Genomic DNA, 27423 nt, shown 5'->3' on the forward strand with positions numbered 1-27423 from the left:
ATGATTATTTTGTGATGGTCGAGGCTGAAGTTAAAAATGTAAAAGTAAAAATATTTAACTCTGTGAAAATGGAAAAAAGTTTTCTGTCTAAAGAGATCAGAGCAACTTTGAAGTGAAATAAGTCGGTGTAAACAGGAGGTTTATGTTCAGATCGGCCTGAGTCAGAGTTCAAATGTAGCCTTAATTAGACATTTTTGAAGGGGTTTTCTTCTGAAATCCTACATCATGTGTCTGATATTGACTGAGTAACAGTCTGAGGTCGTCTGCTGTCACTCTGAAGTGAAATGAGTATAAACAGGAGGTTTCCTTTTTAGATCAACCTGAATCAGACAAAAAATAATGATATAATAGAGATTTTAAAATCCTACATCAAATTGCTGTAAATTCTTTTCAGTGTCACTCTGGGGTGAAATGGGTCTCTGGGAAAGGTATAGCTTGTCATTGAACACAAATAAATAAATTGTTTGTTTATAATAAAAATATTAGAATGACATTTTTTTTTTTGTTAAAATCAATTCACTGTCACATGATTGAATGTTAGCATGTTTACCAGAAGCACCCTTTTATTTTGAGATCTGTACTGACACGCTGTTACCGTAATGAGTAAAACAAAGCAGGGGCTTGTTTTAACGTTGTTTTCGGAGTGGAGGCTGGCTTGACTAAGTGGTGTTGGGTGTGCAGCATTTTTGGTTTTGACTCTGCATGTATGACATTTGTCTCATTTCCTGTTTTGTGTTCACTGAACGAAACTGTGACTTCTCTGTCAAACGTGTGGTTGTCAACAAACGTTTTCTTTTCGTGAAGGTTTCGCTTCTCTCATCCAATTAAGTTACAGTAAACATGATACTGTAGGTCTGTCAAATTGATACCCCGACAGCTAATAATAACTTATGGTCTCTGAAAAAGGAGTATAAAAAATTATGCATCATCTGTCACATTAACTGCTGTAGCCTAATTCTGTAAAAACTACGACCAATCAAACCGTACAGGCCATTCAGTCCAAGTCCAGTGGGACAAAGACGTCCTCAGAGAAGGACGACTCAGACTTCATGTGGCCAGACTCAGGACTGAAGACTCGGGACGGTACAGGTGTCATGGAGGAAACAGATGCGTTTGGTCTCTTTACAGCAGTGAGGGATCGGCCTGAACCTGACACCAAACACAGGAAGTCAACAGAAGAGTTGTGGTTGACAGGAAGTCGACAACCACACAAAACTTTATTCAGTTTGAATTTTATAACTGAATAAAGTTACCACACAACCAGAGAGTCGGGGAATGGACGAATAGCTTACAGTGCAGGCCTACTAGTTTCAGTTTTCTTTTAGATGATTATTGTTATTTCTCCTGGTAGCTCTCTGCGCTCTGTGTCTTGATATTCAAAGTAACAATAAAAACATTTCGTTAAACATTAGAAGGAGAAAACTTAGAGGTGAGCAGGTGCGTGAATTACATCATGAAATAGACAAACTCTTACAATTACTTACTAAACCGGTATGATATACATGAAAAATTGTACATTCTCATTGACTGGCAGAAAATAAAAACATAGTTTGATTTCTGGAGAAAATAAAAACATAGTTTGATTTCTGGAGAAAACAAAAGAACTTTCACCCGCAAAATGCATGTTTGTTCCTCTGGAGTGTTTTAATCCAAACCTTAACTTAACTAGTTGTTTTGTTTTGTCGCCACGTGACGTTCACTAAATTCAACAGCCACGCCCCTGCAGCCGGCTACCAGGAACCTATTGTTGGCTAAACTCAACTACCAGCTGACTTCCAGCTGCTGATACGACCGACCGCTCACGGAGCTCTGATCAAGTGACATTTAACATAAAATGATCCATTTAGGGCTTCATGTAATGTTAAATCAAGTTTCTTTCTTCTTAGTTTTTCATGATGTGTCTCCAAAATGTGCAAAACTAATCAAACTGATGAATGAAATGCTTTCAACTCAGTGTGTGTCCTTCAGTTAATGTTGATACAATGTTAAACTAAACAGCCTCTTATCATACAGCTGTAGAGATTCCCTGAATCTGTAGCGAGACCAACATCATAATACATGTAGAGGTTTGGTTGTGGAATCTGTTTAATCTATTGTTATTGGTATTATTGTTTCTTAATTAATTAAATTAATAAATCTTTATTTGACCTGTTAATGAACTAATCAGCTAATTACAAACTGCCCAAAATGCAGCTCTTAGCAACCAAGTTGAGTTGTGTGACAAAAAACAAGTGTCTGGTTGGAAAACCCCTTTTCAAATTAAGTAGTTTGACATAAAGTAGTTTTTGGTTCTATTAACCTTTAAAACTCTAAGAATTTGGACAAAAGTAGTATTTGGGTGAAATAAACCTTTAAAACTAAATACTTGTAGCTACCCATTTTGCCGCTTATGCAACCCAATAAAACAAACCATGCTAAACAGATAACCACTAAACAAGACAAGAAAGTAAACACATATGGACACTGCAAAACTGTTAAAGAGATGCAAACACAAAATAATGTACAAAATAGTTGTCTCACTTGACCTTCTCACAATGTGAGACCAGTAAGAACCTGTTTAGGTTTCCCTGACATCTGGCTCGTTTCTGGAAGACAATAAGTCTTTTTCTAACTGATTCCAACAGATTTTAACTATTGCAGAATGGCTGAATAAGCTAATTTTCTGGTAGTTTAGGCCAATAAGTCTCTTAAAACAAATTTGTTTTACTTCTTTCAGTGTTGCAGATAAAGTGTCTTCTGTCACTTTTTCATATGTCTCTCATCTGACTTCTAAAGATATATCCCCAGTATTACTTCTTCTTTCTCAAAGTCACACATACATAAACAATCCTCAATGAACCCTCAGCAGCTATAAAAAGAAGCTGCGGTGTGGCTCTGTGGCTCTGTTGCTGAGAAAACAGACAAAAACAGGAACTTTGTCCTGTCACTTTTTGTCCTGTGACATTATGGAAATTTGAGTACATGGGACTGCTTCGCTCCTGGCCACGGATTGGGGAGGAGTCATCTAACTCAGCCTTACACTACACGCTCAAGCCTTTCCCTCCCACAGCTGCTGCCTGATGTGTTTGGTGTTTGGATGTGCTCATTAACTCTATACTGGCTTTCTGTTGCAGAGAAGACACAAACTGGACCTCTGAAATCCCCGTGAGCTAAAATGTTAAGATTTTCCAAAATGATATCCCCCATCTGACGTGGTGACACATCTTTGGGTCAGAGGTCACCGATGACATCCAGACCACAGATATCTGGTCTAGGAGCTTTCTCTTCACAGTTCAAGTTTCAATGTGTATGCTCCAACAATCGGCACAGAGAAGAAGCTGTTTTTTTTCCCAAAAGTTAGTGATGTTTTAAATGGATTTTAACTGTACTGAAAATGCATCTTTAGATCACAACCATGCAGAGCCGCATCCAGCTTCCCAGCATGCCCTGAAGCAGCTATCCTCCGCCCATGGCCTGGTGGATGTATGGAGGAGGATGCATACACAAACTGCAGACAGTACACATGGTCCCACCTCAGAGCGCAGTAGGATCTATCAGCCAGATTAGATCGTATTTATTGTTTTAAGCATCATTTTATTTTTTTAAAAGTGTTTAATGTCTTTCCTGCTGGTTTAACTGATCATTCTTTGCTTTTTTGTAATGTTTTTATTAGAAATGTGAAACCCAAAAGCGCATATTGGTATTAATTCAAGTCTTAACATTTGATAAAACATTTAGAGAGGTCCTTATTTATTTCTGGCATGGTTTTATAAAGAGGAAGGTTGGTTTTAGCAGTGGTGGGACCATGGTAAGACAGAAATCAAGCTTTATGTCAGCAGCACACCCTCAACGTGAGTCCACAGGAGATCGAGGATATGTTGAAATCCTCAAGTTGAAAACGCTAGCTTTAGCCGACCTTCTGGACGTAAAAGTACAGGGTGCATGTATGCTCTATAGCACTCTCAGTATGTCTGAGGCAGGCAGCCAGCCCAGGAGAGCTTAGATTTCATTGTGAACATGATTTTTTATAAATAAAAATGTATTTAAATTGAAATGTGACTAACTTTCATAATGCCGTACTTGATGACTGTTTTATAAAAGCAATAGCTCACTTCAGGCTCTGAGATGTTGTGATTATATAACAGTTAAGAGGGGTTGTTGTCGGGCCAACAACACCCCAATTCAGCAGCTTTTACATAAATAAGAACCTGAGAAAAAGTACTGTGTAACTCAACGATCCTTACACTTCTTTCTCTTTTAGTGAAATGTTTTCCTTCACATGATTGAACCAGATGTGTTTGGTCTCTTTACAGCAGCGAGGATCGACCTGAACCTGAGACATCAAACACAACAAGTCCACCAAACACAACAAGTCCACCACAACCAGAGAGTCGGGGAAGGATCGGTCTCTACTGTGGACTGGGACTGACAGCAGCAGCTCTGCTGGCTGGTTGTTTCTGTTTGTTCAGAAAGAGAAGAATGCAGAGAGAACAAGATTCCCATCTGGCGAATATCAGTTACAGATCAGCAGCTGTTGAATCAGAGTTTAATCATTAACAAATGAGACAAAACTGTTAGAATGAACTGTTTATATCACAGACACAAAGAAAATACTAGTTTCTCATTGGCAGGTAATATAACAGCAGGTAACCATAGCGATGTTGATGTTTCACACACATGAAAATCAGCAAAATGAACACAAACAACCTGTAAAAGGTGATGACTGAAACACATTCATGATATAAAAGTCTAATTACAGAACTGATATACAAAAATAATTATGGAGGAAAACAATGCTCTCATTATTTTTAAGGGATGTCTGGTCAAACTGTTAGGGGAGACCGGAGCAATAGTAACATATTTTACATTTTCCTTCATGACTCACAGACGACTTGAAATACTATATGTTCTCTAATTAATGATAATATTATTACATATAGAGTAATAAGGATAAGACTATAATACATGCATACATCAGCTTTGCTGGCTGGTTGTTTCTGTTTTTTCAGCCTTTTGTCTACAAATCAAGATTTCTACTCAGAGAAAAGTTACAGATCATCATCGGAGGAAACTTTAATCAGAAAAAACTGTTAGAGACAGATCTGAAATGTGCTGTGTTCACTTTATTGAAATACCTAGTATACAACACAGGCTGCAGCTTATATGTGCAATTTCTTCATTTAAAGCTTTTAAAGTTTTCATAACAAAACATATCCACTTGTTTTTATATCCTGTCTATCATGTCGTTGACTCCTAGTAGTAGTTACAGGTTAGCTGGTGGATCAGTAGATCAGTAGAAACTTTAATCAGACAAAACTGTTACAATTCAATGTTATGCCACAGAGACAGAAAATACTAGTTTCTCACAAACTGAAAGTTGATTCAAACAAATCTTCCCTTTATATTCTTCAGTGAGTGGACATGAATCATATTACACAACTGATTAATAATGGAGGAAATATGTTCCTGTTTATTATTTGGTCAAACTATCACTTATCAGACAGATCTGAAATGTGCTGTGTTCACTTTATTGAAATACGTGCGATATGATGCAGGATGTAGCTAATATGTGCAATCTTTTCATTTAAAGCTTTAAAATTTCATAAAAAATACATCCATTTGTTTTTATGTCATGTAGTTGACTCCTGCAGGATGTCATGAAGCCTTCATAGAGCTTTAACCATTTTTTGTTTTATAATGTGCACTTTAATGTACTGGTACTGTATTGTATTATGTATTATGGTCTGTTACTTCCTGTCTCTCACACTGAAATGTTTCTCATGTATTTCATTTCATCACTTTAACAAATGAAGACGTTCAACCTAAGGAATCTTTTGATAATTTTGATAAATAACTAAATAAAGTTAATTTAAATTTTGCTGGCTGTGATATCTGAAAATGTTGCAGCTCTAAATTATCATATTGAACTTCTGAGGATTTGTTGAATTGGAACCACGAATGGGAGAAAGTAAACATGTCATTTTTAAAATCTACTTTTCCTTTTTTATAGACTCACATTCACTGACTGATTCCACTTATTTAAACATTCAGAGGTTTATATATATGAAAACAGTCACACAATACATTCACAGGAAATACTAGCAAGGGATATTTTGCATTATAGAAAACAATATTCATTTTTTGTGGTTAACAATAAAGTTAGAAGTGCTTTGGTGAGTCAAAGGTGTTTAGCAGAAGAATAAGAAGATTGTCCACCTGTCCACCAGGTGTCCTCAGACTCTCCTCATCCTGATCACCTGGGTCTCATTTCCCAATCACCCTGTCAGCACATATACCAGACCTGGTCCTGGTTGGTCCATGTTGTGTCTGGCCTTTGTTCTGCAGCCTTCTGAATGTGAGTTTAGTCAAGTTGTTTATTGATAAACTGAGTTATTATTATGATTGTAAATCCCAGTAGCTCATTATGTAACAGGCTAACAGTGAAGTGTTCTATCTCTGAGCAACATACCCAGATGGTATATAATGAGGCCGTCTGTCTCTGCCTGCAGGAACCCAAATGATAGCAGCAGCCCCATGTTGGCCCACTACAGCAGCTCTGATGGAGAGACGTCCATCTTGTTAAGGAAACACTCAGGAGACAACTCATCACATATGTGAAGAAGGTTCGGGAGACTTTGATGAATTACACAGAAGAGTTTAATGAACCAGCAGTACAGTTTAACCACCATGTGTTATTGTGTCATCCCAACTCTCTGAAGTTCCTGTCCTCCTGAAGGAGGATTTAAACTTATGCTGGAGGTGTTACATTTAGCTGAACCTTTAAGGCAAACTAAAATAATGCTGGCGTCTAAAACACAGATGCTAAAGACTAGTTCAGTCTCTCTCTCTCTCTCTCTCTCTCTCTCTCTGGAAGTATGTTAAAGTGTAGCTGGCCCTCCGACCTCCAGGTTAACAATACAAAGATTTGAAATGAGTGGTGATGTTATTGCTACCAGCCTTTACAAGCAGGTCGTAATAAAAAATAAATCCATGTTTTGCATCCCCAGCTGTATAGGCAAGTTTAACAAATGTAGGGCAACTTTCTCCACTAAGCAGGGTTGTAATGTAACAAAGTACAAATACTTTGTTACCGTACTTAAGTAGACTTTTACGTATCTGTACTTCATTATTTATATTTCTGGAAACTTTCACTTTTACTTGATTACATTTCCCCCAAGCGTCTTCGTTACTCGCCAGAGAAGGAGAGGAGCCGTCTGTCAGCAGAGGTCCCTGTGAGAGGAGACAGAGGACAAGAGTCCTATTATCAGAGAGAACATCTGTAGTCTGTCTTCATTCAGTCATTACAACAGCTGATCCTGTCCTTCATCGGGTTAACACATCGATTTTCTGATTCAAATCAATCTTTTATGAATGATCCGATATTGATTCATAAATCCAGAGATGGATCTTTTAAGAGGCTCCTTTTGAAACCTAGACTGAAGATATTTGTATCTAATGAAACTAGAAGATTTAAGGAATCCATGTCAGGCTAAATAAAGCTCAAAAGATAGGCAAAAAAACAGATGTATGTCTTTAGGTATATGTCTCTCTCTGCACTAAAGAAAGTTGTCCAATGTTTCTGTCTCTATGTAACTGCTTTGTTCTTCTTAATGATTAATATTGCAGCAGATTAGAGGGTTCCTTGTGCAATCTACAGTGATTGGTCTCTGAAAGTCTTTCATATCAAATAAAATTGGTTTATAACTGAAATACTCCTGATCGAATCAATATCAGATCAGAACATCGAGAATAAGAATCAATACTCAGCCCAAGTTATTACAAATGCACCTCTGCAATGACACCAATCAGAACATCTGGACTTGTAGTTTTTATTCTCTGGACATATGGAACATTTCAGTCTTCAGGGTTTCTGTCACATGGTGTTACTCTGAGAGAAGGGAAAACATATTGTTGCATATATATATATATATATATATATATATATATATATATATATATATATATATATATATATATATATAATATCAGTGTATCTGTTGGCTGATCAGTAACAAACTGGCATCACAGAAATGCTCTCATTTAGAAACATTTAGACAGTTTACTGTTAGGTGGTTTAATAACAAAACAACTCTTATGTTTTGTATACGTTTTTATATTCAGAATAAACTGCACATAAAAAGTAAAAACAGGAAAGTAAAGTAGATTTCCCTCTGAGACAGGAAGTCAAGTAAATACCTCAAAATTATACTTTTACACTTTGTCCTGAAAACAAAAATATTGCCCGAGAGAATAAATCCAGGATTAAAACACGTTGTCCTGTTATTTATTATCTCCTGGAAAATCATAAGAAGTTTTAAGATCAAATACTTCAAATATCATAGTGGGGGGTCTGGGTGTCCTCCCCCAGGGATATTTTGAGCGTCAAAGACTCCATTTCCTGCATTCGGATACACTTTTATGCACCAATTTACGGTAGAAATACCTTTATTTAGCCTATATGAAGAAGAAAAACACAGATGACAATTCAAAATGTATCCAAAATATAATGGAAAGTAGCCTATGTTGTTGCGTGTCATTGGGCATTTTAAGTGGGTATGGACATCCTGGAGCTTTCTTAGTGGGTATACTGCGTATCACGTAGACTACAGCACTGGTTTCCTCATAGAGAAACAAGAAGAGCGCAACAAAGAAGTGCAGCTCCAACAGTTTGTTGCATTCAGTAGCGGAGTGGCAATCGGGAGAGTCGGGACTTTTCCCGGTGGGCCGGTAGTGTTTGGAGGCCGCGAGGGCCGGTGGTCTGATAATAGTTAGACATTGGAAGTTGTTATCAACCCCATCCGGCGGCCTGGTGTGGTCAGACTGAGCAGCCTCCCTCTGCTCAGCCCGGACGGCGGGCCGCAGTAGCCTCTGATTTCAACCCAAACAGGCTGATAGCCTCCGATAGTACCGGGCCGGTACTCCGGAGCTCGAGCACCCACGAAGCTGATCACGGTTACTGTCAGTTCAACTTCTCATCTCCAATCCTATCTGTGTGTGAGAGAAGTGGCGCTGTCCTGAGATGAAAGATAGCCTACTTTACGGCTTTATTATCCAGTTAATAGGCGTGTGTGTTCGTGTCGGCCGCTGTCCACTTCCTAAGGTTCTGAAATGCATTTTTTTGACTACTTTTTATTTTATTTTTTACCCCTAGTGTGGTCCTTCGGGTCCCAGTGACCGAAGGACCACACTACGATTATGTACTTCCCTTTACTTTGTTGAGAATTGCTCTCTAAACCCTGTTTCTTGTAAAGTAAGTAAGTAAAGTTTATTTCTAGAACACATTTAAACACAGTTTAAGCTGACCAAAATGCTGTACAAACAAGAACTAAGGTGCTGTATTAACCCTTGTTTAGAGAGCAATTCTCAACAAAGTAAACGGAAGTATCTTCTAGTGTTGTCCTTCGGGTCACTGGGACCGAAGGACAACACAAGGGTTAAAGGTATACCGGTGAGCACCCACGGAGAGGAAAACCCACGGCTGATCAGAAAGCACTAACGAAGTGCAGGTGGGCTATGGATTTTTATTTTTTTATTTTCAGACTTGTTCTGATTTTCCAGTAGCCTATAGTTGATTAATGACAGAACAAAGTGTTTTTATCTTCTTCTGGATATTAGTTCGGTATGATATCAGGAGAAAAGGCGGAAGTGAGTTTTTATAAAGTGCGCAACACAGAAACACGCTTCACCAGTCTGACTTGTTTCCTTTTAAGTCTTCAGAGTTTTCAATAACAAACATATTCAGAGTTCTAACAGCAGCAGATGAATCCGGGTCATAAATCCATCAGTTATTATCTGGATCAGCTCACACTACTTAAGGGTTTCAACTGTTGTCTTGAGACAACACTGAAGCACACATTATTCACATTTATTCACCTGGACAATATACTTCATATAAATACTAACTATTAATAACTATTATTGTTTATTTATAATGGAATAATGTTGCAATAACAGAACAAATTTTCTTAAACTTTTATATCAGAATCCAATAGGTCATCGAGTATAATTAATAAACTTTGAACGTCGTTTGAACAAATCAATCAGTTTGTTCCTGCAGCTTCTGTTTGGGATATCTGAAAGAGTTTAGAAAGCAGAGTTTATCAAATGATCACGAGGACAGCATCAGCGGAACACCCACCCTGAGTCTCTTCTGTCCTACACACAGCAGCGCATATCAAAATATATAATAATATATATAATATATTAAAAAACAGTAACAGATAGCATTAAAATCATAAGATCAAAGTAATCCTGATCGGTAAGAGTGCTACACCAGCAGACGACAAGTCCTTAAAAACAACTTAAAGTTCACTTCCAATGACTAAAAACCCCCAAAAGTGGATAAAAACGTGATAGACATCCAATCCTGGCAGAGCCTCTGACCGGTAGACAGCGGCTGGACTCCAGCAGCAGCAGCAGTGGTGGTGAGACTGGATGAAGACTGTTCCACAACGAGATCATACAGTCCTAACTTCCTGCTCGTAGATTTCTTACTGACGGTAGAAGTGGCGATAGCATATAAACTGGAACCAAATCAGTCACTCGCGACCGAGCTCCACCCTATATAGTACTGTCTATGGCTACCCCCTCGCGCTCTAGACCGCGACACGCCTATCTCCTTTTTTGATTCTGGGAGCCGTTTGGTCGCTGGTCCAGCTCCGCCTTCGAACGGATGGCTGTATAAATATGCCCGATATCAGAAGTCTTTGCACAGTGCAACTTAACGATCGTCCTTACATGTAGCCTGCTGTACATTTACATACTATAGGGCTACAGTTTCACTTCATATGACGCATTGTTCTGGAGAGATGCTGATTGACATGAACATGAGGTTGTGTGTTACTGCTTTGATTTTTTGTGTTTATCTAACATGAGACTACTGAGGAGAGAAGCTGCTTCTGATTTGGAGATTGTGAACTCTGAGCTCATGTGTTTGTGACTCTTCACCTCTGTCTCCTCTCACAGGGAGAAGATGATCTGCAGCATCCTGCTGCTCATCATCCTGACCTCCTGTGTCTCTGGTTAGTTTACAGCTTCACTTTATTATCCACTAACACTAAACAAAGAATCACTAAAGTGTCCACAGAAACATGTGGAGATGGAGTTTAAAGTTGTCAGTGTGTCTGCTCCTCACTTTCCCTCTCTGTCTCCTCAACAGGAACATTTGTAGTGAATGTGACCCAGACCTCCTATCAGGCAGAGGAGAACCACACATCACACTGGAGTGGACCTTCACAACCAACACCTCACAGTTCCTCCAACTCTCTTTCTATCGACTGTAATAAGTTCACTCATTTCAGGCCCTCAGTCCTGTTTCATCTCCATGAAGGAGTTGAGGCCCCAGAGTTTCAGGATAAACAGTTTACAGGACGAGTCCAGTGGGACAAAGACGTCCTCAGAGAAGGACGACTCAGACTTCATGTGTCCAGACTCAGGACTGAAGACTCAGGACTGTATGTGTGTAGAGTGCACACAAGTTATGGGAGTAGCTCTGGTAAATGTCGGCTCAATGTCACTGGTAAGTTGATTCACAAGAACTTCCATAACAGGTTCAATTCAGCAACTTTTTGTTTTGGATGAATAAAAACCTGAGAATTTAAAAGTAAAAAAAATCCACGATCCTTACACTTCCTTTTCTTTTAGTGAAATGTTTTTTCTTCACATGAATGAAACAGATGTGTTTGGTCTCTTTACAGCAGCGAGGGATCGGCCTGAACCTGAGACACCAAACACAACAAGTCCACCACAGCCAGAGAGTCGGGGAAGGATCGGTCTCTACTCTGGACTGACAGCAGCTCTGCTCGGTTTTTGTTTCTGTTTTTTCAGTCTTTGTTTAAAAATCAAGATTTCTACTCAGAGAAAAGTTACAGTTCAGCAGGTGGATCAGTGGAAACAGTTTAATCAACAACTATAATGAGACTAAACTGGTAGAATCGAGTTACATACCACAGAGCCCCAGAAAATACCAGTTCCCCATTGTCTGTCAGGTTACAACTCTGATGCTTCACACACACATCAGCAAAATAAACACAAACCAACTGAAAAGTGGATGGAAACACATCTTTCCTTTTATATTCCTCAGTAAGTGACTGAGTGACCATTGTTTCCTCCATCATTTGTGTCTGTAACTTGTTAGACAGATCTGAATATTGAAATACTCTCCTCGTATTCCACACAGGCTACGGCTCATATGTGCAATTTTTAAAACCTTTTTCATTTAAACTTCTAACAGACTTTGTATACAGCGTTTACTGTAACACATAGAGCTTTAACCTTTTTCTTTTTGTAATTTGAACCTTAAAATGAAATGTACTGGTACTGTTTTATTATTGTCTGCTACTTCCAGCAGAGGGAGCTCTTCACTAGAAGAAGAAATGCTCCATGTCTGCCTGCAGCTTTTTATTGACCTTCATCACCTGAGACTCTGGTTAAGAGTCTTGTGTTGTATAAATGAAAGACGGTACGCTGCACTCTGCCCTTGTCCTTGGAGGTGGCAGCAGCGTACCGTCTCTGCTGAGACCCCTCCTAGATGTTACACGTTACATTAACGTACATCCTGGACTATAACCTGTCCATTGCATTAACTATCTCTCCTGAACTATTGCACATTCCCTCAACATCTGTTCACATCCTGCACTAAACCATTCAGCCTTCTTTTCTTATTGTTAACTCCAATATTGTTTGGTTCTGTTATTGTTTCTTTTACATGTATTGGTCATTTTATATGTTTATGTATGAACTGTCCCCCAAGACAATTATCTTATGTTACTTACCTCGCAATAAAGCCTTTCCTGATTCTGAACTTAGTCTTTAATCATGTCCATTTCTTCAGTTATATTTCTATGTTATTCTTTCAGTCTCATAATTTGTGGGCAGGGTACAGGCTGTTGTGTAGCTGATCAGGAACTAAAAAGACTTAAAATATAAATTACTAAAGTAGATAAGTATTTAGCTTTGTTTGTTTCCATTTGCAATATGTTCACTACATTTTCAATATTTTCATCATTTAATTTCTTTATCAAAAAAATGAAAACAAAATTAAAGGCCACTTTATTCTGTCAGCTGGGACGTAGCACAACATTCTGTAGAAATGTATTCTCTATGGGCCCCTCCCAGAGTTTCTGCAGGTTTCACCAAGTCCAATCTAAGACTTTATCATTTTTTAAGACCATTATGAATGACATTTAAGACCTTTTATCACAACATCAACTGAGCCCTAAATTCAGTTTTTTTCAAGCCAAGTATCGCTAAACTTGCACTTCCCTCAACGCTAAACAATAAAATCTATTTTACGTCTGTGGAACAATCCAAAAGAGAGAGTGGGTGGTGATGGCGCAGTGGATATGAAACATACCTTTGGTGTGGGAGACCTGGGTTCATTTCCCACAGCGATACATCAACAAATGTGTCCCTGAGCAAGACACTTAAACCCTAGTTGCTCCAGAGGCATGCTACCTCTGACATATATAGACATGTAATGTAATGTAAAGAGAAGTAAGTAGCTGCTCTACGTTTGCTCTTGAGGAGGCAGAGTCTCGTTGACGCCCTGTAGGTGCTCAAGTCCTAAATAAACACCACTGCTCGATGTTCTACTGTCCGTGTTTGCTGACATCTCTTCATACGAAGACATGCTGCACAGTTGGGTGGTTTGTGGTTTTGCTCATGACTTTATACTAGCTTGGTGTTAGAGAAAAGGCATCAGACTCACCAACTCTGGTCTCCTGGTTTGGATCTTAAAGGACTGAAGACACACAAGGTAATGTGTGAATCTGTTGATGTTGGTGTTGTCATGATATGAATCCTGTTGTACAGATTTAGTGTGTGAGGGTTGGTTGATTAGACCAGAAGTTAACAGATAATAATGTGGTCGGTTCTCTCAGTAAAGAGACAATTCAACAACAACAGTTTTGATTCATTGAAGACAGATCATCCTGAAACCTGATCCACATAAAAAGCTTCTCTATGAGACTTTAAACATTTAGTAAAGAGTTGTTCTGAATATAAGGTTGTTTGTGTGATTTTTTTATATTTTCTTTTGTACATCATAGTTGGTTTCAAGAATGAAAACACTAGTTCAGGCAAATTTTGGAGCTAATTTGAATCAGTTTTCTAATCAGTGTCTGAAATGGAAGTCACTGCTCCGTTACTGCAGCTCAAACATGAGTTTAACATGTCAACACGTATAAAAAACACAGATAAACTAACCCTAACTTGATGTAACAAACCGTAGACTGTAGCCAATATAAAAAAATGTTCTTTATATTGGCTCCAGTCTATGGTTTTAATCTTGGGTTCTTATTTTAGTTTGATTCATAAAATAACAGTGTTTCTGCCTTCTTCTCAGGATGTGTCTGTTTTCAAACCTCCCCCGGTAATTACAGAACTTTATGAGCTGTACTACCTGCTTAGTAGGCTTTATATATAGGAAGTCTCATTACCCTTTTTCACACTCAAATGTTATTTATTGGTCTAATATATTTAATTTTCAATTAGTGTTAAAATTATGTTTTGTGTAAAAGATAGTTGGTTAATTAGAAGTGATTATTCTGTAACCCTTATGTTCATTTGATGTTATTGTGTATTATATTCCACATGTTTAGTTAACATAACTGAAAGAGAAAATAAGAGAAGAGAAACTGAACAGGGTGGAATGTTTACTGAGTCTATGTGTTTCTAGTTCCGCCACAGCTCAGAGATGAAGAAGTGTTTTTCTGTCTAGTTGATAGACTTTATTTTAATATGAAATGTGATGCCTTTTCTTAAAGTGGCACAACATGTTTAAATATGTAAAATATTTTCTAGATTTAGATTTTTTTGTAGGTTACAGTTGGAACACATTTCTGCACGTTCTGTTGTTCTGGGTCAAATTCAACCTGAATTTCAGAAAAATGATTTTAGTTTCACCAGAGAAATAAAATAGAAGGGTTACTATGGGTTATGGGAAATCTTGAAACTGCGACAGTGTGTACACTGACATGCCTTCCTAGAATTCTTTCTTATTTTTTTGAGTGGCCATGATGATAACCGAGCAGCACACTTGACAGCTAAATAATCAACCTGTCAGCGCAGCGCTTACTACTTATCAGCCAACAGATTCACTGATGTTGATTTGACTGCAATAAAACTGATGTTAGCTGTGTGTGTGACCAGGATGATGAACAGGATTAGCTGAGTAAACAGACTGTATATGTCCTCTCTCTGTCCTGTAATAAGTGAACTCTGAGCTCATGTGTTTGTGACTCTTCACCTCTGTCTCCTCTCACAGGGAGAAGATGATGAAGATGATGATGAAGATGATCTGCAGCATCCTGCTGCTCATCATCCTGACCTCCTGTGTCTCTAGTTAGTTTACAGCTTCACTTTATTATCCACTAACACTAAACAAAGAATCACTAAAGTGTCCACAGAAACATGTGGAGATGGAGTTTAAAGTTGTCAGTGGGAATTGCACATGATTGGGTGATGTCATCATGTCACGTGCGGCACGTCAGCTGAGCAGTTGTGTTGTGTGTAGATATGGTCAACTGTACTGGGAATTAAATCAAAATATTAGCAAAAGGCATAGCCACACATTTGAACACTGAACTTCAACATGTAGCCTATGGTAGGCCAGGCCTATTTTCCTTTCGTAGCTCCAATCTCTGAGTCTGATGACAAGTCATGTCACATTGTCAACATGCTACATGGATACATGAAGCAGAACATAGTGGGTCATACAGTATGTCTAATGCTTTTTGAGAACTTCTTCTTCATAAAACATGTCTGACATCATCACATTTTCATATACATTTTTATTCATTTACAGTAGTAAGCTACAGCACAGCGTCTTTCAAAACATGACGTGCGAAAGAGGAAAAAAAAAACAAATGCGTCATTGTTAGCCTGGCTCACACCAGACCCTTCTCAGTTGTAACTGAGAGTGGGTCTGGTAAAGCTTCATTGACAGTTCATTTCCAAAGGGGCGTCACCAACGGACGCCACTCAAATGCCTCTGGGCGCAATTGGATAGTCCTTCAACCAATCAGACCAACGATCTGGGTGACGCTTTTCACATCCAATATCCAACTAAAAAAATGTGATTTTGGTTTTTGGTGTCATTTCTCCACGCCCTACTTTTTCCTTGCAGGTGTTGCATATTGCAAACTTGTTATCTTCTGCACACACGCTGAAGAATTTCCAAACAGCTGACATGTTGCAGGTTAATTCACGAGGTTCCCTAGCCTCGTGAGACCGTCCTGATCTCGCGAGCTCCAGTTTTCCACTCGCAGATCAGTCTGGCATCTTCAGATAGAGAAAATTTGGAGCCGTTAGCCAAACGACCGGGCCAATCAGCGTTGGTTTTAGACAGATGGTTTATCCAATCAGCTAACCAGTATTTTAAGACAGCGGTAGCCCCAATTCTGTTAGCCACTCGCTAATGCTTTTTTTCTCTTGGATCCTTCTTTTGGAATATGGTCCAGAAACCTGAAATGGGGCCTTTTATTCCTAAATTCTTGTTACACAAACGGCAAATCTCCTTTACCGACATGTTGCTTGCTTGCAGGAGCTAACGAGCTATGCTTTGCCTGCAGCAGCAGGGGCGGGCTTGTGGTTGTATTTTCATACGCTTCGTGGATCTGATTGGTTGATTTGGCCCGTCTATCACCAACATAGGTGATAGACAGATGGTTCATCCAATCAGCTAACCAGTATTTTCGCCCCTTCCAAAAAGTTCTCCAACGGAAAGTTCCCAGATCGATATGCCGAGCAAATGCGAAGCAATCCATCTGGCGGAGTCAGGTTAGAGGTTTCCTACATGTGCGAGCATAGCGCGGACACGCGCTTCACACCGCGAGCGGGTATGGGCCACACACGGCGGAGAAGTTGAGAGAAAGGAAAAAGAGACTGTGCTGTCGGTGTGTGTGTGGCGTCCTTGAGAACTGTAACTCGTATAACTTCTGTTGTCAGTTAATTGTAGTATTGACCTGAATGAAATCGGCATTTGGCAGACTGACCTGCCGGCTGCTGTTCATGGCCGAGCACGTGAAGCACGGCTTTGGTAGCCGTCATGTTGAATGTAAACAAAAAGCTGCTCGCCTTCGCTGTGCTATCCTCGTCGTGTAAAGCCCGCCTCAACGGTTGGTGCCTCAATTTTGAGGACATTGGAAATGGGTTTGAATGGGCTCTTCGCCAGACTGATGCTGCGTTCATGCCACCTCGGAATAACAGGCACCGCCCCCCTGGTTACGTTGTTTTTCCGACTGGCAGCGTTCACATGGTCGGGATGCGTGTTCTTCTTCTGTTATATTCGGCGTTTGGCATAACAACTTGTTGCATGACTGCCACCATCAGTTGGCCGTAGCCGAGAGCATCAGGTGTGTGAAAACATGGAGGCCACAATAACAAAAGATTTCTGCTGTTTTCTTATGCGAGCATCCAAACAGCACATGGACAGGTGTGTGTTTGTGTTATCTGCAGGACAACGAACGGGAAAAGACACGGATAATGTGTTTTTTTTTATACATAGGCCTATTTATGAATAATTTTAAACATATTATGTCTGTGTATGTTTCTTGGCAGAGGCATTTGTCCACAATAAACCGTTTATTGTCATTGAAATATGTTCAGTGAACCAAAGTCGCCTCCATCAAACGTCAGTTGTCAACAACGTGTCACCAACTGGGAATCTCGGTTATCAAAATCTAGTCTGAGTTTCCCACCTCTGATTCCCACAGGAAGTGACATGAATGGTGACGTTTTCACTCGGAAAAATGTTTTTCCGATGTCCATGAACGCACGGTGACTTGCAGAGCAAATCTCAAATTTGCCAGAAGTTCGTCAGGGTTTACCCAGGCTACGTCATTGTACCCAGCACTTCTGAAAATGCACTTCCTAATGCGTCCCTGTCCCCAGCACATTTCAAATCAAAGTGATGCCCGTGCTTTCCCTCTCTGTCTCCTCAACAGGAACATTAGTAGTGAATGTGACCCAGACCTCCTATCAGGCAGAGGAGAACCACCACATCACACTGGAGTGGACCTTCACAACCAACCCTCACACTTCCTCCAACTCTCTTTATATCTACTGTGTACTGTTAACTGATCTCAGACCCTCAGTCCTGTTTTATCTCCATGAAGGAGTTGAGGCCCCAGAGTTTCAGGATGAACAGTTTGCAGGACGAGTCCAGTGGGACAAAGACGTCCTCAGAGAAGGACGACTCAGACTTCATGTGTCCAGACTCAGGACTGAAGACTCGGGACTGTATGAGTGTAAAGTGCACACAAGTAATGAGAGGAGCTCTGGTAAATGTTGGCTCCATGTTACTGGTAAGTTGATGCAGAACTTTCTTTCAGTTTCAATTCAGCAGCTTTTTAGATATATAACAGGAAAACTTTGAACTTCCACAATCCTTACACTTCTTTGTCTTTTAGGAAAATGTTTTCCTTCACATGAATGAACCAGATGTGTTTGGTCTCTTTACAGCAGCGAGGGATCGGCCTGAACCTGAGACACCAAACACAACAAGTCCATCACAACCAGAGAGTTGGGATATGTTCCTATTCTGCTATTTAATAATCGGGCTTGTAATGTTTGTACTCTGTCTGTATCTCCCCTGGTGGATTTTGTTTCCAGCTGTTACATAAGATAAAAAAAAAAGTTCAGCAGTTGAATCAGTGGATAGAGTTAACATCTGTAATGAGACAAAACTGTTAGAGTTCATGTTTATAGTAAAGAAACTCCCACACAAACTGTAAAAGTTGATAAAAAAACACATCTTTCCTTTCTTTTGTTCATTATTTTATGAAACTGTCACTTATTAGACAGATCTGAAATGTGCGTATATATATATATATATATATATATATTTGATAAATATACCTTTTGTTAAGCTCTGAGACCTTTCATATTATTCTAAATCCTGTCTATCATGTAGTTGCTCCTGCAGGATGTAAATGGACTGGATTATATGTGATGAAGCCTTCAGTTTAAAGTGCACTTTACAAACAGAAAAAGGTTAAAGCTTGATGTGTTAAAGTAAAAGCTGTATACATTGTGAACAGAAGGTCAGAGAGATTTCATGACACACTTCCTGAGTGTGACTGAAGTGTTCTGCAGATCTGAAGGGTCTTCAGTTACCTGAAATGTACCGGTTCTGTTTTAGGATTGTCTGGTACTTCCTGTCTCTCTGTCATTGTGAAGCTGTGAGGAGTTAACTCTGGTGTTGATGAAGAAGAGCAGCAGAGGGAGCTCTTCACTAAGAATAAATGCTCCGTGTCTGTCTGCAGGTTCCAGCTGTGATCATTGAGACGATCAGGATCTTTAAACAGAGAGATCTTCTGCTCTGATGTTATCTGACAGGTTTCAAATGTTTGCTTCATCTGACGTATAATATGATTCATTTTTCACACCCAAATGTTTCCTTTGTGTAGTGGTGTGCGCAGTAAGCTTTGCACCCTGTTGGTTCTTGAACACACCTTAATTAGACCAAATTAGCTCCACCCAGACCAAACCCCCTCATTAGCTATAAAAATAATAAAGCACCTGTATCATCATGGCTGCCTTTTGGCTTTGTCTCTGCCTGTTGGTTGCCACATGGGACCATCTCTGTGACTTTTAGGTAGGTAGGTGATTGTGTTAAGTTAGTTTATGCTTTTTAAGGTGTTTTTAAATACTGAGATGTATGTTTTGCAGCAGTCTGCTACCTGCCTGACTGTTGTCCGTTTGGGCCTGGAAGGGATTCTGGAGTGGTGTGATGAATTCCCTCTTAGCCTACTGAGTACATTTGAGTGAAGGTATGTAACTTAAAGTAGTAAGTCTGGTATGATCACTACCTGAGCTAAATGTTATCACCTGTTGACCATTGTTTTTAAACTTGTCATTAATGTAATCTTCTGTCTGAATTGTAGGTAGTCAGCTGCTGTTTTGCCTTACTGTAGTTGTTTTTGGATTTTAATCGTTTTAGCACAGCTTTGTTAGTTCCCCCAGGACACCCCTGTTTGGTTTGCTTGTATTTTAGCTTATCAAGTGGTTTGTTTTCTTTATTTTGTTATTTTGCTTTGCAGTGGAGCTAGTAGCCAGCTTGTGGTGGAGACTAGGCACATTAGTGTGGTTGCCTTCACAGATTGTAGTGATAACTGCACGTTGACACGATTTGTGGTGACACGATTTGCAGTGAACCGGTTCGCAGTGACTATCTATTGCAGTGGGCACATGCGGTGGGTAAGTTGGTCTACCCCCGGCACACACCCTTAGTAAACTGTCTCTCCACAGCTGGCCTCTGCCCACTTTTTACCCCTTCCTTTGATAATTTAAGCCATAACTGGGAGTGTATCTGTTTTAAAAAGAAACCGGATTGTTAAATCTCTCTCTCTCTCTTTCTCTCTCTCTTTCTCTCTCTCTTTCTCTCTCTTTCTCTCTCTCTCTCTAACCATCTCTTTTACAGGCACTTCCAGTCATAAATTATCCATTAATAAATTAATATTTCTTTTGTAACCACGTCTCTGTCTTACTTCAGTTAGTGAACAAGTTTAGCCTTTTGTGTAACTGGGGTGCTTGAAGTAGAAATAAACATATCTTGGGGTGGAAGTCCCCAGGTGGCGTTGTCGGTTAGTTGGACTCTGGTGGCGGCTCCTCCCCTAGCGCCACCTCCCTTGCCACATTTTGTATTTCAATACCTCGCTTTAAAAACTGTAGATGTTCAACTTGAAGAGTCCGCAATAACTGGAAGATTTGGACTAAATAAAGTTTAAAAAAAGTTAGTTTTTTTTTTTTTTTTTTGGATATCTGATAATGTTGCAGCTCTAATTGATCATATTGAGCATCTGAATGATTTGTTGAATTGGAACCATGAATGGGAGAAAGAAATCGGGTCTTTTTTTTTTTTTTTTACATGTACTTTTTATTCCACTTCAAGACTCCCATTCACGTAGTAATGCAACTAATAATTTAACACTAAGAGGTCATTGATATGAAAATAAAGCTGCACAAAAACAGCAGACGATGTCAAAAGGACAAAATAGCAAGGTATATTTTCACATTATAGAAAAGATCAATGAAGCTTTTGAGCATGATAATAATCCTAATGGCTCCAAAGGATAAATCCTCCAGACTAAAATCAACATTCAGTAAAACAAAAAGGATCAGAAACTTTTTTGTGGTATTTTTGGTTAAACATCCACTTTCCTAACCTGACTCCACCAGATGGATTGCTTTGCATTTGCTCGGCAAATCAATCTGGGAACTTTCTGTTGGAGAACTTTTGGGAAAGGGGCGAAAATCCTGGTTAGCTGATGGGATAAACCATCTGTCTATCACCACCTGTAGTTGGTGATAGACACATCAACCAATCAGATCAAACTCTTGCCGAAACCAGTTGGGAGAAGAGCAAAAACATCTTTTCCTCTGAGAAAAGCCTCCAGTGCCGTTTTTTGCTCTTCTTTCAACGAAGGAATACTTTCTAATTTGGATAAAACTTGCGCGATAGCTACGCTCATCTCATCCGTGGAAGCTGCCATGTTGTTTATAGCCGGGAACACATTTAGCTCATTATCGGCCGTGGGACAGTCTGGCGAGGTCAGTGACGTGAATCTGTTCGGTGTGTCCTGCGCAGTCGTCAGTCTGGGGGGCTGTCGGCGTTCATTTTGGCCGACCTGACATGTTCAGTGGCCGGCAGGGCAGTCGGGACTCACCCGGAAATGCGAGCGGAATGAGCGTGACTAGAGTCTCTCATAATCTGACGAAAATCTTTTAAACTGACCTTTGTTGAGCTGAAAGGAAGACAGATTCAGCAACTGCACGGCCTATTTCTCGCTTAAAAGGTTCTCAGAAACATGTTTCAGTGAACTGTTTTAGTACAATATGAGATCGTATTCTGAACGGCTGCCATGACAGTCTGGCTTTGAATTTCCGGGGAAAACAAACCCATGTGACGCGTTTGTCCAATCAGCTGCCGGTTTTCATTTCTTGGGTAACAATACAGATTAGCGCTGCCTGCTGTCTCATTGCGTCACACCTAAACCCGCCTCAAAACCAACGCTGATTGGTCGGTCGTTTGGCGAACGGCTCCAAATTTTCTCTACCTCAAGATGCCAGACTGGTCTGCGAGTAAAACACTGGAGCTCGCGAGATCAGGACGGTCTCACGAGGCTGGGGGGGGGGACGCAGAAACACAGGAGTAAAATACACAAGAGAAGTTCTCTTCATACCAGAACAGAAATCCAGATTTTTGTTCATTTCATTTGAAGCTGCTTTTTAATTAGTGAGAGTGAGAAAATATAATGCTCTTGTTCTGTTTTAATGCAGTTCTAGAAAGACTGTCCTTTTAATTTCATTCATACTGTATGCTCTGTTACAAGCTGTTTATTGCCAACATTTTGTATCTTATTTTCCTATTCTTTTAACTATTTATCAATTATGTTCTGTATTTTTTTCTGCATACTGTATGTTTTTCTTGCTTTCTTTGCCAATTTCCAGTTCGATCCATCTCCTGTTCCAGCTGGAGACCGTTTAGTTGTGATAACTGAAAGTTGATTCCCTCGTGTTGCATCGTCTGCTGACGTAGAAAAGCACCTTGACTGACATTCCCGTCAGAAGCATGCGGCTGTGTTGCATTAATATCTGCCCTGTTGTTGTAAACATCATATATGGGCACAATGTTTATAAACTATAGGGTTATGGCAGCAGATTATTACGTGTTTTTGTTGTGTTTTCATGTTAATGTTCTTTGTAAACCATGTCTATTTGATTTGTTGGAGATTTTCCACCTGTTGATTTTCCGTGAACAATAACACATTTGTAGTGAATCCTAATTTAATGTGGAGACATAATAAAATAATTTTTGTATGTATGACTCTAATCAACAAGACAACTCCCCATGTTATCAGATTTCAGATTTAAATGCTGATTAGTGCATTCTGCTAAAGGAGACTTTTAGCGTCAATAACGACAAAAGCACCTGACCAAGCGGCCATATTTTACCAGATGGGAGTGAGAATGTGTTGGCAGGAGACACAGCTGGGATCGCTGCAGGACATGAAGAGACATGATGGTCCCACTCAAGTTTCAACACATTCAGGGATATTACTGTTTTCTTTTTCTTTTTTTCATAGGCCTACTTACTGCTGCAGAGTTTGAGTAAGTATCTGCCTCTCTGTCCCTCTCTCAGACACACCCCCACTTCCCTCTGCAGCTCTGTGACGAGTCATTGTTCTTCTCCACCTGTCCCAACAGCTATTTGCCTCTCTGGCTGCCAGCCAGGGATCAGATCCCAGTTCCTCCCTCTGTGTGTATGGCAGTATCATAATAACCCGTTGATGATAATGCATGGCAGCGTGTGGGTCGGCTACTGGGAGGACTGGGAGCTTTAACCAAACACTACGAGAGAGAATCTGAGTCTGAATCCATTATTACTGTCTGGGACCTTTCAGGATTCTTACTGGGAATACTGGGACTTCATTAAAATGGTTTTTAGAAGTTTCTGCTTCTCTCACTTCCCATACTAAAAACAAACAAATCAAACTTTTTGCAAATCTTCTAGTCAATTCTAACAGCAAGATGAATATGATACTACTGAGCCGTTTTCAAAAGTCGACTGGATGAGTTTCAGGTAAGTGTGATCTTCTTAGTGAATATTTGCTACATGTAGAAAGCGTAAAGCTGCGTGTTTAGACTTCCGTCACTCCTCTACTCTGCTGCTGCAGCCCGGAGCTCTGATCGGTGTTGCATGGCTGCAGGCTACATGTTGAGAACTAGTTTTACAAACTGGCTTGTTGTGTCTGTCAGTGTTTCCATGGTCGGACATACACCGATTACATTAGTTGGCAGTTTTTATAGAAACCAAAGCCATTTGGTTCATGTTCTGATATCAGCGCTCACTAAGACACTGGCTGGGTTTTCATTACAGTGACGTCTGGGGGAAATATTGTAGGTGTGGCTGGACCATATTCACTCAGTGTCAGTAACCTCCCTGACCCAAGTTAACACCAACCAGTGTTCTGTGAAATAGTCAGTCATTATTTAATGCTGATATTAAAAGGTTTAGGCATTCTTACACAAAAAACACAAGCAATGTATTGTAAAAACTTCCCATTTGAAATTGAATATGAACAAAGACTTATTTATTTACACCGGTAGAGCCCAGCCCCTCTTGTGGATATTGAGCACAAAACTGTGCTGTCACTAGTAAATATTAACTATTTTAATGAACCTGATTCTGACTGAACAAGTCAAATTATTAACACCATTAATCCATGATTGCACTTTACGTTCTATTTCGTATAGGCTTCGCCCTCTAAGCCACGCTATGGGTTTATCCCTTCGCGCATGCGCAGTCGTGAAGATTTTCTTTCCCGCCCTTGCGTGCCGCACGGGCTTCAACTACGTCCGCAAATACTGTATAAAAACAGGGCGGACCCGTTGCTCTGCTCCCACTTTTTCTTCAAGCAAGAGCAGTTATGAAGAAGGTAATGAAGACTACCAGCTCCAGCGGCGTCCGCCTCTGCCCCACCTGCCGGACCGGCTACATCTTCTCGCCGGACCTCCACCCCCGCTGCGAGACCTGCCTCGGCGCCCCCGCCCGGCAAGGCTCTCACCTCCGACGCGCTCCTGCCCGGTCTGCGCCCCGCTGCCTTCTAAAGAGCTTCAACGGCGGGCGGACGCTTTTCTGGCCATTGAGGTCGACGGAGAGGGGGACGGCAGCTGGGCGGACCGACGCGACACCGTCGACGCCCTGGAACCGCTGGAAGAGGGCGTCTTCGACGGGCATGAGTCTGAAGACTCGTCTCCCCCGAACGACGACTCTCTCACCGGGTTTCCTTCCTCCCCACTGGGAGGACTGGATCTGGAGACTGGGATCGACGCCTTTCCGCTACGGCTCTCCCAGTCCCCAGAACGGCCAGGGGCACCACCTCAGCGGTCTTCCCCTCTGCCGCAGGTGGCTCCACCCTCCACCACCAAGGCTCTTTTTATGGACCTGCCGGAGATCATAAAAAGGGCGGCGGACCAGAGGGGCATAGCACTTCCAGCGGAGCCTCCAGCCCCCTCTCGCGGCCTCCTGAGCGGTGACATCTATTCTCAGGAGCCGCCGTCCAAACGGGCCCCACTCTGGCCGCGCTTCACGGAGCTTCGGCCGTTCGTGGAGGAGGCTCTCTCTCAGCCAGGGAAACTGAGGGCGCCAGTCTCGCGCTATGCCCCGTTCACACGGGTTCATGGCGACACAGAGGCAGGTTTTCCTTCGGTCCCCCCTCTGGAGCAGAGCCTGGCGTCGATCCTGCTTCCGAAGGCTACCTTCTTCGGCCACCGGAAGCCGACCCCCCCGTCCCCCCAGGACCAGGTTTGCGCCCAAGTCACTGACCGGTCTCACCAGTGTGCAGCCCAGGGCTTAGCGACGCAAAACAACATAGCCTTGCTAGCCTCCGCCGTCTCCGCCATGGCCACCAACCCGGAGGCGCTTCCTCCGGAGCTAGCTACGGAGCTCGGCAAGGCTATGACCGCCATCCTCACCCTCACCAAGGGGCGGCCCTGTCGAAACAACGCCTGTCCCACTGGCTGTGCGAGGCTATCACCCAGGCCTATAACACGGAGGGGGCGGTGCCCCCCCAGGGCATTCGGGCACACTCTACACGGGCTCTGTCTGCATCGACAGCCCTGTTCAGAGGCATGTCAGTGGCTGAAATCTGTGCTGCGGCCTCTTGGGCATCTCCATGCCCTTTCATCCGCTTCTATTTGCGGGATGTGTCTGAGCCCTCCCTGACTCACTCGGTCCTCTCTTCTCACAACGACGATTGAGGCCCCGTCGTATGTATAATTGTATATATTATGTACATATGTATATGTTTTTGTCACTATTATACAATCACGACATGTGCCGCCTTATGTTTTCTTATGCCCCCTCCCCTCCCCCCCCACCCTGGGTGTCTGGGAGGAATTCGGGCGTCCCATAATTATCAATCATGTATTTTCCTCATCAATCATGCACGCCTGCATTCTCGGCTTGGGCTTTCAGCCAGCTAACAGGTCGTTGCCATGGCGGCACATGAGAGATAAGTGACAGTAAGGGAAAATAGTCTATAGTCTATGTTCCACTTGTGGGATCTGTCGCAGGTGGCATTGACTACATCAGCTTCGCCCTAACCCATAGCGTGGCTTAGAGGGCGAAGCCTATACGAAATAGAACGATAGTTATGTTATTGTAACTCCAGATTCTATGAGTATAGGCGTAGCCCTCTAAGATTCGGGCCACCTGCTCCTATTGCATTAGCTGAAGAAAAAGCTGATGTTGGGAGCAGAGCAACGGGTCCGCCCTGTTTTTATACAGTATTTGCGGACGTAGTTGAAGCCTGTGCGGCACGCAAGGGCGGGAAAGAAAATCTTCACGACTGCGCATGCGCGAAGGGATAAACCCATAGCGTGGCTTAGAGGGCTACGCCTATACTCATAGAATCTGGAGTTACAATAACGTAACTATCGTTATGTTTACAGATGTGAAAATATGCCATTTTATACACCGTTCAAGTTTCTTTTAATTTATTTTTAATTGCATGGCTATGTACCACAAGAGGCCTAAAAAAAATCACATGCACAGGGGGGTTCATGGGTTCAGTTCTCAGGTCATCTGTATTAGAGAAAAGAATTACTTCATCCCATCTTTAAAGTGAATAAAATAGCCTCGCCACACAACTACACAGATCCTCTACAACTGTACAATTTTGACTTTATTTGTGTCCCCTTCACAAAATGCTCTTGAGAGTTTGTTGACCCCCCCGCCCCCCTCAACTGTTAGATGAAACAGACCATAATGGATTATTGCCTACTGATGTTACTGATTTCCGGCCTGCTGTGTTTTTAGTTGGGTAGTTAACTCTGGTGTTGATGATGAAGAGGAGCAGAGGAGCTCTTCACTGGAACTCAGTTGGTCTTGGTAACTGTATCTCAATATTTTACTTTAACAAATGAAGAGGTTTAACTTGAGGAACCATTTGGGAACTTTCTAACTAAAGTTTGCTGATTGTTATAGGTCATTTTTAAGTAGTGATTCAACTTATAATTCAACCATTCACAAACGTTGGTGAGATGGGACGAGTAGTTTCTCAGAGGAACGAGCGTTCGGGGCTTGAATGAGTCATCAGATCTCTGATCCAAGACCTGTGGTGGCTGTGGCTCAGTGGTAGAGTGGTCGCATGCCAATCGGAAGGTTGGGGCTTCGATCCCTGGCCCTACAGTCCCATGCTGAAGTGTTGCTGAAGTGTCCTTGGGCAAGACACTGAACCATCGGACACTGAGTGCATTGGAGTGTAAATGTGTGTGAGTGTTTATCTGATGAGCAGATGACACCTTGTACGGCACAGTGTGTGAATGGTAAATGGTTCCTGTACTATGTTAAAGCGCTTTGAGTAGTCGTTAAGACTAGAAAAGTGCGCTATAAATACAGTCCATTTACATCCTGTCCTCTGCTAACTGATGTTGTTT

General features: G+C 41.2%; 2 protein-coding genes across 8 annotated transcripts in view; both read left to right on the plus strand.

The window, feature by feature from the left end:
* LOC120573104 overlaps positions 1–12781 on the plus strand; it is a 75738-nt gene extending 62957 nt beyond the window's left edge. Inside the window, exon 3 of the mRNA XM_039822555.1 lies at positions 11676–12781. Coding sequence (XP_039678489.1) covers positions 11676–11893 — 218 coding nt within the window. The 3' untranslated portion in view covers positions 11894–12781. The remainder of the gene's footprint in view (positions 1–11675) is intronic.
* A 2386-nt stretch (positions 12782–15167) lies between these two features.
* LOC120573105 overlaps positions 15168–27423 on the plus strand; it is an 86499-nt gene continuing 74243 nt past the window's right edge. For 2 of the 7 annotated variants that reach the window (XM_039822559.1, XM_039822562.1), the window contains exons 1-2: positions 16729–16817; positions 17925–18095. In XM_039822559.1, the coding sequence (XP_039678493.1) occupies positions 16730–16817; positions 17925–18095 (259 nt within the window). In that variant the 5' untranslated portion in view covers position 16729. Of the gene's footprint in view, positions 15322–16728; positions 16818–17924; positions 18285–18441; positions 18740–23289; positions 23564–27423 lie in introns of those variants that run through there. The other 5 variants (XM_039822571.1, XM_039822572.1, XM_039822556.1 and 2 more) reach the window with 5 other exon arrangements.

The sequence above is a fragment of the Perca fluviatilis genome, chromosome 14 (genome assembly GCF_010015445.1).
Source record: "Perca fluviatilis chromosome 14, GENO_Pfluv_1.0, whole genome shotgun sequence".
NCBI lineage: Eukaryota > Metazoa > Chordata > Actinopteri > Perciformes > Percidae > Perca > Perca fluviatilis.